At 39.5% G+C, this 15,667-nt stretch overlaps 1 protein-coding gene across 5 annotated transcripts in view; it reads left to right on the top strand.

The window, feature by feature from the left end:
- TSPAN9 (tetraspanin 9) overlaps nucleotides 1-15,667 on the top strand; it is a 171,216-nt gene that overhangs the window by 80,276 nt on the left and 75,273 nt on the right. Inside the window, exon 1 of one of the 5 annotated variants that reach the window (XM_020584360.2) lies at nucleotides 13,406-13,462. The exons of the other annotated variants lie outside the window; for them this stretch is intronic. Within the exon in view, the coding sequence (XP_020439949.2) occupies nucleotides 13,421-13,462 (42 nt within the window). The 5' untranslated portion in view covers nucleotides 13,406-13,420. Of the gene's footprint in view, nucleotides 1-13,405; nucleotides 13,463-15,667 lie in introns of those variants that run through there. 5 annotated transcript variants of the gene reach the window in all.

Here is a 15,667-nt window from a genome sequence, read left to right as displayed (position 1 = left end):
AGTTGATTCTCTCTGCGCTTTGTAGCCAACACGCACTGTGATAACTGCAACCAAGAGTTGTAGCAAAAATTCAGTGTCTGTGAATTCAATTCATGACAACAAAATACAGCTTTTGAAAATTAGTAGCATGTGTATCAGTTAACCTGGAAGGATCACCCATGAGTTGTGCAAAGCAAATTTATCTCAGTGGGGCCTAGCGGTAAGTTGGAACAGAAGGTGTTTCTCCACCGAATTACTGAGAGCTTCAGGTATTTCTCTGTGCCCCTCTGATTCTTAACAGTTGTTCATGGCCATCTGGCATTGCTTTCTTTTAGAGATTAGGAAAGTCTGAGCTGAGGGTTAAGGAAGCTTATAGTATTTAATTGTGTGGCTAGGATGATGATTTACACTGAATTCATCCTAAGTGCATAATATGTTTTGCAAAGGGACCGGACAACTACAAATGTTAATTGATTTAGTTTGCCTTCAAGAATATTTATGTGGAAACATGCAGAGATTGCAAAGTAGCCGATATCACTCTGCAGAAGAAATAAAGTATTGATTTTTGCTTCTACAGATAGCAGCTAAATTGTCAAGGAAGGTAATCACCAAATAGAAACATTAGGGTATATGTCTTTCTATGGTAGATTTCACTTCATTGTTATTAGAGAAAAGGATTACAATAATTATTTTCACAAAATGTATCAGAAAATATTACTGGTTATAAAAAGGAAATTCTATGAAACATGAATATTTTAAAAAAATTGACTCATGAAGTGAGAATTTCATATGGTCTTAAAAGGGAAATTTTGAAGTGACTGGAATAAGTTATCAAAAATTCACTAGGGAACTTTGCAAGCAGTCAGTGGTCATGGTTACATTTTGGCTTGTTCTGTTAATTTAACTTAGGTTAATGAGTCTGCATACAGTGAAGCATTCATAATAGACATCTTGATAGTTTTTACTGTTGCTTAATTTTAATACAAAATGCATTTAATTAGGGGAGTATATAGCAAGGTTATTAAGTCTGGTCTTCTGTGTTTCAAGAAGAGCTACGGAAAAGCTAAGCATAGTCAAGGAAATCCTTAATGGGGTTTATTTGTTAAACTGTTTAATTTTAAACTATTAAAAAAAATCTGATAAGAATAATACCTGTGTATTAATGTTATAATTGAAAGCAGAAGTTATAAGCAGAAGTTATAATTTATCTAATTTAAATGGAGCCAAATTTACAAATCCAGTTATTTAATATTTACTTCCAAAGTAAATTTTGTACTAGGTTGGGAGTGTTTTCCTTTTACTGAAACGCAAGTCTAGAAGAGAAAACGATGGGCTGGAAGCTTGCTGGTCCAGCAGGAGCAGCAAAAAGTCAAATGCAGCAAATTTTTCACTGATGCTCTGTTATTCAATAATGGATAAAGACTATTGTTCCTGGAGAATATTTTTCTGCCTTAATTATTAGTGCAATTTAATATATAGCAGGAGTAATTAATATTTTTTTTCTGTAGATCACAACCAATATTGTGTGTTTATCAATGAGCATAAAGACAGTAATACAGCAGCCATTCAGGTCACTTTTACTAAAGTCTCAGATCAGACTAACAGAGAGGGAGCATGTCCATTCTCTGGGTCTGGCTGCTGTCAGAGCTCTTGGTAGTGTAAAGCAGCTAACAACTTCAGAATGGTTTACATAAGGTAAGCCATACTTATTTATGCCAAACTGGAATAAATAATACAGTGCACTGTTTAGTTTGAAGTACAAAGCTTTAATGCCTAACTGAACCTGTTGGACAGACAGTTAAATCATGTGAAGAGACTTTGTCCCTACAAATAACTGAAAATTAATCTCTGAGGTTTAAAAGGGGTGGACAGTTTGTCCCTTATATGAGAACAAAATTGCTAATGACAAACAGCTTTGGAAAGGAAACACATTAAATTTCTGTCTCTTTGTTGCCCTCCTGCTGGCTGCATTATCTGATATTCCCCATTTTCTGACACAGGGGATAATGACAAGGAGAGACAGTGAGTGACCCTGGGATGCTTGTCTCTTGACATAATAGTGATATTTACTTCTGTTGTATTTTCACTCTGATGACATAAGTGTGGTGACAGTTGCGGTACAATCCTGTGAAAATAAGACTATCCAAAAACAACCAACCAACCAAAAGCAAACAGAAAAATCCCAAACAAACAACCCCTCCCCCCAACCCATAAAAACCGCACATCAAAAACTCCACAAAAAACGCAAAAGAAACCAACAAGACAGTGAATTCTGGAAAAGCTAATGTTTTCAGTGACATTAGCAGGAGAATTCTTTTTTTCTCTTAGGGATTTGAGAAGCTGTGAAAAGATCCCAGCTATTAGTTTTAGTTTCCTCTCCAAATGGTATAGCACTGTTGGTGTCCCTATGGAAACATGCAGCTCGGTGGGGGAGAACTATTAGACAAACGTTTTAGCATGACAATGTTTTGGCTGGGAGAAGGAATGGTAATACTGAGTTCAAACAGTGTGGTGTCCTAATGAATGGGATGTAAATGAAGTCCATTTGTAACAGCATGATGACATTACAGAATAATATTCAAACATTATTGGAGACCTGAGACTAGTTTTAATTTAAAATATTGAGGTTTGCTTGAGAGCTGAGTTACACTGGTTAATTCAGTTGGTGAGGGCCCCATAACTCGTTTTAGGGTCTAAGCTGTTTCAACATGATAGGGAAGACATGAGATACAGCATTTTTTGCAGTGTTCCTCTCACTAACTACTCTTTGCTAGCACTATATTTTATTTAGGTTGTTTTGGGGGTTTTTTTAGGTGTGGGGGATTTTAAAATTATTTTGGTTTTCCTTCAGTGTGGAAGCATTTTAATTCTAGCTGTAGGTAGGTGTGAGAGCCATTTGTGTCTGTTATTTTGGATAAACAACGAGTTGATTCATCACTCAAGCAGACTTGTACACAAATGCTATAATGTGGCCTGCTGGACAGTTTGTTCATTTGTACATGAGGAGGTTTATGGTCATTGAAGGTGAGAAGCAGAATAAGAATTTCAAGTTGAAAAACAAATTCCTCCCCTCCAGTTCTCCTTGCACCCTTGTACTCCCAGAGTTAAATCTTTAAATGTATGAGTCAGGTTCTGTTCCTCATATCCTTTGGCTGCATGACATTAAACAAATTTCTTCAGCCTTCTATGTCTCAACTCCCCTAACTTTAAAAAAAAGGATGTATCAAATTTTCATAGAGCAATGGCTTTAATCATGGGGTACAACTATAGTCAGTTTTGAATAAGCATAATAACTGTGATATTTCCTACTTGATTCTGCATTCCTAGACCCATTTCAGTAAGCCACTTGGTAGGGCCTTGGTTAGCAGGGTCCCTTTTTGTCTGCTCCTGCTACCCCCCAGGTAAGTAGGTCTGTAAGAGGCCCATCCAAAGGGGTATAATCTTTCTCATGTGAGTAGAGGATGAGCTTGTAACTCCATTATCTGGCTGTCCAAGGAGGCACCTAATTTGTTTATTTAAATGCTGCTGACACAGAACAAGACCTGGGTAGAAAAGATGGGAGGATGCATTCCAGTTTCTGGAAAGTGAAGTGTGGTTTATTGGGGTTTTGCTGTACACATAGTTGGGATGTTCCTAATCGGTAGCCAAGTCACCACCGATATTATGGAATACTATAGCTCCTCTGTGTTTATAACTTGTAAAGTTACCCAGCTTTTCAGCAACTTATGAAAACTGTTAACAAAAGGAAGAATTCTGCTGTTTATGTTGCGCTTTGCTTTAAATATCTTGCAGAAATAAACAAACCACACTTCTCAAACAAAGGGAAGGGATCTCATATGGCTGGAGGTGTGTTATTAGACGGTGAATGTTTGCTGAACTTGTTGGAGACTTTTCACATAAAACTTAATGTGAGATAATAAATACCACTTTACAGAAATGACTGCAGACACTGAACTGAAAGCCATTTCAGAACTTTCTGACACAAATTAGCTTTAAATCAACTCAGATCTCCATTTAGCTTGGTCCCTTACTGCTTAGGAGCAACTTAAATTGCTGAATTTATTCAGCAGAGACAATTGAACTTCCAGTTGTTTGGAAATTTGACTGGAATGACTGTTCTTTCCTGCTGCCTTTAATGAGCTAGGCCAAAATTCACATGGCTATCAAGCCTCCTTCATTTAACTACTGCATCCAGTATAGCAAGGATTGGGAATATTTGTGGGATTTGCTGCCAGTTTGAATTTTAAAAGTCATCTACAGCTCATCTTCAGTACTGTCTCTCAAAACTTGGTGCCCTGGCCAATGGCTTTATCACTGCTCAAGTAACACACCTAGAGCTAGGTTCTGCACAGGGTTACAGAACACCCAGTCACTGTTTGTTGTTGTCCTTAATCAAGTCACAGCCAAGTCCCTACAGTCTTAGTAACCAATCCAAACCCATCTTTAAGTGTTTGGTTATGCAGTTATCATGCTGGGTCTCTTCTCTCTCACCCAGAACCTTTGTGCTGTCTGGGAACAGAGCTGAGGGTTACCCTTTGGAAAGGGATGGAAGCTGAAGCACAGGAAGACTAGTTTGCCATTTCTTTTATTTCTTTCTTTGCTTCCTTGTGTTTGCTATGTTTTTGTTGTTAAATGTAGGAGATGAGAATTAACTTTTCAGAATCAAAAGAATTAGTAATGTTTAAAAATATTGCTTGTTTTAGTAGGGAGAGAACTCTGTACTTGTGGATTCTGTTGAATCTGTTTGGTCCTCATTTCAAGCTCCTTTTGTTAGTCCTGTCTTCTGACTCTCCTGAATGAAAACACCTTGTACTGTTTGTAATCAATGCAGCAGGGATAGTTTTGAAAATACATTGAACTAGTCTCTACATGTCTTTCTTCCCATACAACACTGGCAAGTCACAAAGCATCAGAGACTGAATTTGTATCTTTTTTACTTCTTTTGTGGATTTCCCTATACTTCTGTTTTATGTGCATTTTGGTACAATTTCTGCTGCTGTAGGTACAAATTATAGGTCTGCAGTAGGAAATGATTACATTATTGTTGATTTTTAAAAGTGTATGACATGTATTGGGAGTTGCAGCAAGGAATATAAACCAGCAGAAACTGGTATGCTAATCATCTGTTACAGAATTATTTATTTCTAGCACTGTATTGAGTTGTGACTGATAAGTACTTTTTTTTTACTGAAATAAGAAGGGTTTAATGTTTTAATTTTTTTTTTTTTATCATGAAGAAGACTGAGGCAAGACAGTAATGGGCTGTGGATGAAGATAAGATTATGAACAGATGACTATAAGCTGTAGGGGTTCATCAGCTTAACAAATTACCAGTCATTAAGAGGAGGTGCATTAGTTGCTTGTGTGCACATTTCTCCCATGTTGTGGATGTGCTGCAAAGCATGTTAACTTAAACCATGCAGTTTACTCTGTAAGTAATGTATGAAATGGTTAACAGTGGAAGCAGTTAACTTTGAGTAATTCCATCATATATAGTTGTGTCTCTATACCACAACGTACAATCACAGAGGCTGAAATGATGCAAAAATGAAGCAGAGGGAAAAGAATTTGCATTGTACTAGTCAATCAAATTTCCTCACCTAATTTGCTGTCTTAGAGAATTGGAAGTTACTAGAGGGGCTACTTCTGAATCAGAGGTTTGTTCTTTTAGGCTTCTTAATTGATGTATTAAGCACACTTTGTTTTAAATGGTGCTGCTGAATACTTTTACATTTTGTTAGTAGCTGTGTCACGAAGCATGGATTCTTCACAAGACTCCTTTCTTCCTCTGTATTGCCTTGGAGAGTTTCCAACTAGTTATGCTCTTAAGCAGGTAAGAGAGGTGTCTATGAATAGATTGTAATTCAGAAATGTAAACATCTCTTTTTGTCTCATTTCATAGTAGTTTTAAACTGAATTGATGGTGAAGAATCTCATTATCCTTTACTTCTATGCCCATCCCCCACATTTTCCCTTTCATCAAGCAATTTCTGTGTTCCAAAGTTTCCCGTTTTCTTTTGCAATGTCCTCTGGATGCAGAGACACAGTTAAATTAGAAAAAAATAAACTTCATGTTCTCAATTGCTCTTTCCTTAGAGTTTCAGTTGCCCAGTCTTCTCCATTTTCACTGCTTTAAGGATTTGATATTACATCTGTTGCTATAATCCCAGAGTGCCTTATGACCACTTAATGTATTTATCCTCTTGACACCCTGTAAGTATGGGCCGTGCTTTTATCTTCCTGCTACAGATGGAAAGCTGAGACACCAAAACAAAGAGAATGTCTGCATTGGAGAATAGGGTAGAGGGCTGAGAGTCATTAGAGACCAGAACTAGCAAGTTGTCATGGTTTAACCCCAGCAGTACCTTGACACAGCCACTTGCTCGTTTCCCCGCCCCTCCACCCCAGTGTGAGGGGGAGGAGAATCATGAAAAAATTAAATAGGTTGAGGTAAAAGCAGTTTAATAATAGAAATAAAATATAATAATAACAATAACAACATAATGATAATTGCAATTAAAAGGGAAATAACAAAGAGAGAGAGATATAAATGAAATCCCCAAACCCCCAAGTGATGCACAATACACACCCACTGACTGATGATCCCAGCCAGCTCATCCCTGAGCAGCAATTGGTGGCTCCTGGCTGACTCCCTGCAGTTTATGTACTGAGCATGACATTCTATGGTAGGGAATATCCCTTTGGCCAGTCCTGCCCACGTTCCCTCCCCAGCTTCTTCTCCACCTCCTTGCTAGCTGAACATGAGACACTGAAGAGTCCTTGACTCAAGGTAAGCACTGCTCAGCAACAGGTGAGGCAGTGGCACAGATTGCCCAGGGAAGTTGTGGATTCCCCATCCCTGGAGATGTTCAAGGTCAGGTTGGATGGGGCTTTGAGCAGCCTGGTCTAGTGGAAGGTTCCCTGCCCATGGGAGTGTGACTGGAATTAGATGATCTTTAAGGTCCCTTCCAACCCAAGGCATTCTGTGATTCTGTGTTATCAATGTTATTCTTACACTAAGTCCAAAACACAGCACTGTACCAGCTATTAGGAAGAAAACTAGCTTTATCCCAGCCAAAACCACTATAGAAGTCCACATGCAGCAGAGTTCAGCACAGAGAGGCTTGTGTTGAGATCTTCATGGCAGTGGCCACGAGCTCAGAAATCCTTCCGATCACTTCCCTCGAGCTCAGGTGTCTCTGCAGCAGTCTTCCTGCACTTTCATTGCCAGATTAACTTGGGCAGAGACAGCTTAAATCTGTCTATATCCATGGTGTAGATGTGTCCTTCTAAGAGACTTGTACAAAGTTAAACTGAAATTGAATCTGGATCCCTGAAGCCCCTGGTAAGTGTCTTAAGCAACAGACCATCTGTTACGTGCTGTGTGCCTTGTGAGAGACTTCAGAGCCAAGCCACCTCAGAACTCCACATGCTTGTGCAGTGTTGTCTGCAGGCACAACAGGTTTAGGACCAGTACAGCATCCTTTTATTTGGCTGTGTACTCTAGAGGTCTGGCATCATGCCACTGACATCCAGAAGTACGTAGAGAAGTGGAAGTTTTCTCATAACACAACATGAACCCTAAACCTCCCCAGCAACCTGCGAAGTGTCACGGAATTAACTGGAGGTCTCTTCTTGAGATTGTCATCCAACAGATGACAGTCAAGGTGAAGACTTGGCTGTGGGACATATCTCTTTATTGATTACATTGTAATATTTTCTTTATGACTTCAAACCAGAGAATGAAGTATATTCCATAATTAATGAACAAATAAACCAGCATTGGATTTAACACTTACAGAAGGTGGAGTTGTTGCATGGCTGACAGTAACAATTCTTCCTACTTTCCATAGCCCCTCACGCCATACGTGAGTCTTTTACTGTCTGAGCGATGTTTGTGCTAACAGCTTTTTCAGCATGTGGAACGTAGAGGGAACTCTCAGGTGGGATCTTTCCTTGCACTTTTGGCATCTGGGAAGGTGCTGGGGTGTCTTTCAGTGCAGCACTGGTTTTGTGTCTTACAGGGTGCAGTTTAAAATGCGGATAGCTGGAGTTAGATTTGCTCCCAGTTTATTTTTGTGTTTGTTTAGGCTCTTTTTTCTTAATAGAATACGCCTGTGGAGGTGGCTATGATGTATGATCTTGGTGTGATAGAGCTATCTGTTACTTTGGCAGGTTGGAATCCCAGTTTCTTTGGAAATTTGAGTTTGTCTTTCTGCTTTTAGGTAGAAGTGGAACCTGATACTGTTGCTGGATTTTCTTCCTGTTTTGTCTCTTAGTCTGTTCTTCCATTTATGGCTTAATTGAAATAAATAATTGTTGTGCTTCATGATTTACTAGGTATTAGTGGTAAGGTTCACCTTATTAGTGGTAGGGTTTCCATGGTTCTGCTTTGAGTATTTAAATTCATGATCCAAATAAACCATAGTGAAGTTACAATTTAATGCTGCTACGTTTGACTTCTGCTATTTTGATTTATCTCCCATTCAGGAGACTCAAATGCAAAATTGGATGTACTGGATCAGACCAAAAGTTTGTGTATCTTGTCTTTTTAAGTGGATGGTAAAAAATGCTTAATAGACACTAAAGGAATTGAATGAATTCATGGGACTCCTTTCAGCCATTTATCCAAAATTCTCTGGCAGAAAGTCCATTTGTTTAATTAAGTATTCTGTGAATTTCCTTTTAAGTCTTGTGCTTGCTAATTTCAATAGATGCTGACAGTAATTCTGAAAAACAGTGAACAGTCCTCCATTTGTCTTGTCATTAATTTTTTTTTATTATTGCTGGAATGGGAAGAAAAATCTGAGAAATTCTATTTTAAAATGAGTTTACTGAAAAAGTAGTATTTAGAAGTGCATATAGCATAACATATATTTAGATCACAGAATCATAGAAAAAGCTCTAGGTTGGTAGGAACCTCTAGAGAACATCTGGTCCAACCTTCTGTTGAAGGGAAATCCTTAGTTTGTGTTACCCAGGGTCCTATCAAGCTCAGCACTGAGTATTTATAGCAAGAGGAATGCCACCATTTCTCTTGGTAATCTATTCCAATGTTTGTTTTCAATTCATTCAGTTTGTTCTCAGTTTTTCTTACAGACATGCCAAAACCTTCTCTGAAGCGACCTGTGCTCGTTCTTTGTCTTGGTGGAACAATGCAGGATGGTCTTCAATTTCTTGAGCTGGGATGACCAAGCCTGGATACAGTAGTCCAAGTGTGGTCTAACAAGTGCTGGATAGAGTGGAATAATCACATCTCTTGATCTGCAGGATACAGTCTTGCCAATGCTGCCTGAGGCTGTATTTAAATGCTTGCACTAATATTTCTGTTATTCTGTGGCATAGCTTTTAACATCAAGTGTAGAGCAGCAGCATGCACAGCGCTCCATACAGAGTTCAGTGAGATGGAGAAGCTCTGTTGTGAGGACAGAAAGATTTTCTTCCCCACTTCTGAGCATTTGCACTCATATTACATCGCTGCAATTAGACACTCATCCTTTTATTGTTTTTCCCTCCGGACTGCCTTCCCTGGCAGCCTTCCCTGAGGTACACTTCAGCTAAACCACTTCTCCCTCTTTGAGCTATTCAGCAACTTTTGTAGCCCATCCTGCAGCTCTGGCCCTGTAGGTCATGCTCAGTTTTAAACTCCGTCCAGCTTGAAGGTGCGGCTGGTGCAAGTGCTGACAAGAACAGAAACATTGATCTTATCACTCCTCCATCCGAGTGACCACAGTGTGTGATTGTGTTCTCTGGTATGGTGTATTGATTTTATGCGTTGCTATATGTGTTACACGGCTTCACAGTATTACCAGAACTGCTGAGTGCTTTTTTTTTGTTCCACATTTCTGGTCTGTTTTTAGGGCTCCTGCAGCCTGGCTAGTGCTTGTATTCTCTGTTACGTTTATTCTTGTTAACAGAGTGTATACCTCTGAATAATGAGATTTTAGGGGTTCATGAGTTTTACCAGCAGGGCAGGGAGTGGGGCAGGTTAATGGTTGTGGGTTTTTCTTTCGTTTGGGTTTTTTAAAAAAACCAAAAAGCTATATTTTTTGGTGCATTCTCATTTTTTTAAATGATACTTTATATTTTAGTCTTACATTGAGGGAGTCTGGGCAACAGCTAAACCTTGAAAACATTGTGCTTGTATGAAAAATAGTCTGTAAAAATAGTAGTTTTTTTAAAAAACGTTTTATTGAAGTGCAGACTGCATGACAGCTCTGAGTGTTTCCCAACAGTGTATCTGTTCTGACATGTGTCCTAGTTTTAGGCCTTTTCCAGGTTCATGAATGCATTTTCTTCAGAGGGCTGTATTAAAGCCCAGCAGTATTTCTTTCAGGATACTTCATCTTGCTTGTCCTCCCAGAACTAGCTGGGATCAAGCATGTTTCCACGCAGTTCTGGAACGTCCGAGAATGCAGGTTTCTCACTTAAAAGCTTCTGCAGCTGTGTGTGAGCAGTAATAAATGGTTGACACAAGCCTCTGGGGACAGCTTTAAATGGGTGAACTGTTCCCTGTTTCAGCCGTCTCGGGGATTTTTTTCCCCACTGGTTGGATGCTATGTTATGAGCCTGACCCAATCCTTAGTGACAGCTTGTCGGGCTGATTAATGCAGACTCCAGAGAATAGCTCTTTGCTCTCTGATTGATTCATTTTACCAATAGAACTCACATTCCTGTAGTGTGAATAATAAACAAGTGATTTAATGAGTACTCCCCAACCTACTCCAATGACATATCCTGATTGAAGCAGCACATGCTTCTGGAAAGCTGAAATACTCCCTGTATGTTACACACTGGAGATCCACTGAATTATACTTCTCCCATAAATCCAAATTAGAAAGTTAAGGATTAATTTTCTTCTGTGCTGTGCCATTAGACACATTATCAGAAATGTCACTGATGTTTAAATTGTTGCTTCTTTCTAATTTTTCTGGTTCTTAAGCAGTGATTTTTTTTGCTCTGTGCTTCCCACCATGAAATGTGTTTCTCATGAAACTACTATTTCTTTCTATTTCTTTGCAGCATTCCCCCCCCCCCCCCCTTTTTTTTTTTAATCTCGGGAGGTGACATGCAAAAAGTGGGAAAAGATTTGTTCTTCCTCAAGGCTGTCCTTATCTGCTGCATCCCTGACGGTGGTGTCCCACCTCGTTCTATGGTTCTGTGTATAACTCTGCATAGGTATTGGCTCTCCCAGTTCCTGTATCTTGAGAGACTCAGGAACATGAAGAAACAGATAGCATCACAGCATTTCAGGAGGATAGGGGAGAGCAGCCAGAGCAGAAAGAAGGAAGAATTTCTTGTTTGGGTCTGGATGGTTTCTGTTTCCTTATTATTCAAGAACTCTTACTACTGCAATTAGGAGATCCTGACTCTGGATCTACGAAGAGTTCTTCAACAAACATATTTAAGAGAGATGTGCATAAAATTAATGTGAAAGGAGGGAAACAACACTATTGTAATTCTGCTTACTTGTGGGAATATAGATATAGAAGTATTTTTGTCTTCTAAAGCTTTGCTGTGTGCTTCATAAAGAAGTATGAGGGGAAATTAGAGGATAAAGGCATCCTTAATTTCTTCCCCTGTATTCCCACAGTCTCTTTCCTCCTTTCTTTCTTTTCCTAGGATCCACAGCACACAATTTGTTTCTGCCCAAAGTTCAGCTGGACACCTACTGATCTGTTCTCCATGCCCAGCCTTGCTGGTACTAATGTCATATCTGCTCTTTTGTGGTTCAGTGTAGTGGCTTGGAATTTGAGTAACTGAGTGGGGAAGCAAAGATCCTGATGAGGTTATGATCAGGTTTCTGAGGAATAACAGCTGCTGGCTTACTTGCTTTCTTTCCCAGCCTCCACCAGACAAAGCTGAGAGGGTTCATTTGCACTTGTGTGAGGCACCGCTTTTATAAATCTGATAGCACTGTGCCTGTATGCACACAGTTCTCTGACGTGACCTCACATTTTTGAGTGGATGATTGAGAGATGTTTTTCTGTTTTCTGTTGAAAGAAGCTCAGCACCTTCTAAAGAAACTTTTATCTGTCCTCAACTTACTGGTAAAGGGTTCTAGAAGCTGTAATTACAATACTGCTTTAATGACAGTCTCTGGCCTAATTTTTTGCTTCATAGCAGCTCAGGGGATAGAGGAAGGCTTCGTCCTTTATTGTTTCTGCCCTATAGTGTCTCTTCTTCTGTCTATTCTTCTGAGACCACAACCTGATGTGACATTCATTTCAGCAGTGGCTCTTTTTGCTGCAGCATCAGCGCAGATTTATGTCTGGTCATTGACGCAATATATTTTATGGGTAGTCAGCTCAAGGTTTTTGGTGTTATAGGATGTGTTGTGGGCAGGTTTAGCAAAGAAAATGTTCAAACCCAGTAGCATGAAAAGGAAAAATAGGCTTATTGAATTATGTCTGCCTAGGATTATATAGACTGTATAGATTTAAGATCTGTCTTAGGGCTGAAATGAGCACTGCTGTGCTGAAACAAAAGGCCATGTAAAGATTCAGGAGCATATGCTTGAAAGGAAAACACTGGGAGCGCAAGAGTTTGCCACAGAGACATGACAGTGTCATCGCTGTGTTGGATGGACCCTAAATTAGTTTTTCTCTGAAGGATTATTAATCTAGAAATGGTTAAGAAACCCTGACAGAGAACATGACATTACACGGGATTGAGTTTGAGATTGTGCTAATGATAGGTCACAGCTCAGTTCCTTGAGGTAGAGCAGAGGCAGCCTTTTGCCTGGCACTCCAGAAAGGAGGAGGAGGAAGAGGTTACAAATACTTTTGGTTCTCCAGGGTGAAACAGTGGGCACTGGAGAAAGACTGAGTACTCTTGGTCATGAACTGGAATTGGTTTTGAGCTCTTGGCAATAGTCGAGCCCATTAAAAATGCCTTTTTAATAGACTATTGTTTTCAGTAAAGTTTTTATTTTGAAACACTTCTGCAAGCTCTTGTAAAGTCAAGCCTTGTTCTATAGTCTTATCTGAAATCAATTTTTAGAAAATTATACCTGAGCCATCAGTTGCAAAAAAAACGCAACAAAATGGGCAACTGAGAAAACCAGCAATTTCAAGTGAAGGCCTGAACCTGAACATCATAATCACAAGTAGGATTTTTGAAAGGTTTCATCACAGACTGGGCTTTGCTGCTGTTGAAGTCAGCTCTCTGAGAGAAGAATGTTGATGGCCAGTTTTCAAACTCTAAAATGCCTGGTACTCTATTCAGTGACTGGCCAGATGCTACTGCCTGAGGATTTGTTAAGCTTGCTCTCAACAGCTTGTGACAGAATTCTTTGTATGAGGAAAACTCCACTGTCTTTCCAGCTCCATGGAGAGGAGTCATTTTGCTTAATTATCTATCTATGCTGTGGAGGTGTGTGCTATGGATGCTGTACCCGAGAGATTCCCCAAAAGCTCCTTTTGGAGGTGATTCGGAGGCTATGGCTGAACTCGTTGTGAGGGAGGTGCTGCAGATCAGACAGGTAAAATTTATTACAAGAGCTTCTACCTTGCTACTTTGTAGATGGCTTAAGCAAAGTGTGATGGATCTTAGCTTGAATATTCAGTTTACCATTGCTGTGCCTGAGTAAGGACAATGATGTTTCCATTTGCAGACTCACAGGGCACGTGGATTTGTTTTAGCATTTTTTACTGTTTTAGTTTTTTTTCTTTCTCATTTCTGTGAATAGAGTTGTCTGTCATGCAGTGGGAGACTTAATTTAAAATGTCCTTGGCATTGAGCAAAAACTGTTACTTGACGTAGTTGCTGTTAAGTCACATGACTCCAAGTTATCTCTGTTTAAGGTGTTAATTAGGAGAGAGTTTTAAAAGTTGTTTTCAAAGCCTAGTCACTCAAATATAGCAATGGAGATAGAAAATACGTTTCAGCTGACAAATGACATGAGCTTTTATTTAACAGTTCTTATTCAAAGGTACTGAATTGGGAAGACCTGCTTAAATGAATCCATTCTTCTATCTTCAGAATAGTGGGGTTTTGTAAAAGAGATTCCTGTTCATTTTGGACTGATATGCCCATGTGATCCCATGGCAAAAGCATAAAGAGCTCCGTTTATTCATGACTTCATGGGGACTTTCCACAGTGAGTGCAAGCCAACAGCGCAGGAACACTCCCATAGCTACCACTGAACTGGAGCCTTGAGGCAATTTCTTTACAGAGCTTTCTTTTAATAGATTTGCTCACAAAAAGATGCCTGGTGATGCTGCCTTCCAAATAGGTTTGGCATACACTGGCAGAGCATGAAAGCATCTTATCTCTGCTCCAGATGAAAAACCTTGTAGTTTTTTATTTTCCAAAGCAAAAACTGGTCAAAAGTGAGAAGAACCCAAGGACCTGGCAGATACCGTGTTTACTTTGTGGCTATGTGCAATTCACTTTTTACTGCTTCCTTTCCTGAGCGTAAGTCAAATAAATAAATCAAGTCAAGACTCACCAGTGTTGCGGGCAGAATGGGAGCTTCAGACAAAATGTATTAAAGAAGCCCTCCTGCTGAGTCACGAGGTGCAGAAAGGATCCTCCTGATTTCTAAACTCCTTCTCAAAGGGGAGTCTTAGTGCGGCTGGAACCAATCTTGGCCCCAGACTTTGCCAACAGTTTATTCCTAAAGGATTATATAGGTGTAATTGAACCTTTATAGAACTTTGTCCTGCAGGATTAAGGATAGCAACCCAAATATCTCTATTTATCTGTCTGTATAGATATAAAATAAATTATTTATTTCAACTTACTATGATAATTATAATGATCAGACTAGAAGATCTTAATCAGGATAGGTAGCTATAACTACTAGTATAGTGCGCTATTTTTGGAGCAATGTTGAAGCAATTATATTAAGCTAGTAAAACTAATTATTAAGTAGAGATTGATGTTTCTCACCTATGCTGATGACTGTGGGGAAACCTCTTTTGCTCAGCCTTGAGGAATAACCTTGAGGAGCGTCCGCACTCAAGCGAGGAATTTCCACATACACACTTGGAGAAGAAGCGTGTTACAACACTCTACAGTTAAAAAGTGGGAATGGATTTTAACAGTATAAAGTGATTGACTGTCAGTCCTATGTCTCTAGGCCAGCTGTGCCAGCTCAGCATCTTTATTTAAGTTGTAAGTAGTATCACTTCTTGGTTCCTTTATCAGGTACTTTATCAGGTACGTTTTTCTTCCTCACAGTGTTTAACTTTGGGGTTGATGAGTCTGACTGGTTTCAGCATTCTTCAACACCAAAAGCAGCATGGCATCCCTTTCTCCATTCACCACTGATAGCTTTGCAAATAAAAATGTTTAAGCTCGTTTTCCCCTGCTCTAAGCAGAGCATCCTGCTACAATGAGAAGCCTAATACTTCCGTGTGCTCCTGACAGGGAAACTAACAAAAATCCAAGGTGAAGATAGGGACAAGGGGTGTTAAGACACCTTCCTTCTTCAAGTTTCAAAGCCCTTTATTGAGGATTACAAGGCACCTGAGGCTTTGACTGTCTTAACAGGGCCATGCAGGAGGACACGTCAGACCTGAAATCAGCACTGTGTATTTCTCTTCTAGTCAGACCCTCTGTCTGCTCTAGATCATCTCTCTGCTTTTTTGTCCTTGTTTATTTTTTCATGTAGTTGTAATGACCTCTGAAGTGGCAGGCAGATGAGATGACATTTTATTAGCTATGCTGTATGTGGTCTAAG

This window comes from Corvus cornix, chromosome 1 (genome assembly GCF_000738735.6).
Source record: "Corvus cornix cornix isolate S_Up_H32 chromosome 1, ASM73873v5, whole genome shotgun sequence".
NCBI lineage: Eukaryota > Metazoa > Chordata > Aves > Passeriformes > Corvidae > Corvus > Corvus cornix.
The sequence above is the reverse complement of the archived record's forward strand: the minus strand, read 5'-3'. Positions and strand labels throughout refer to the sequence as shown.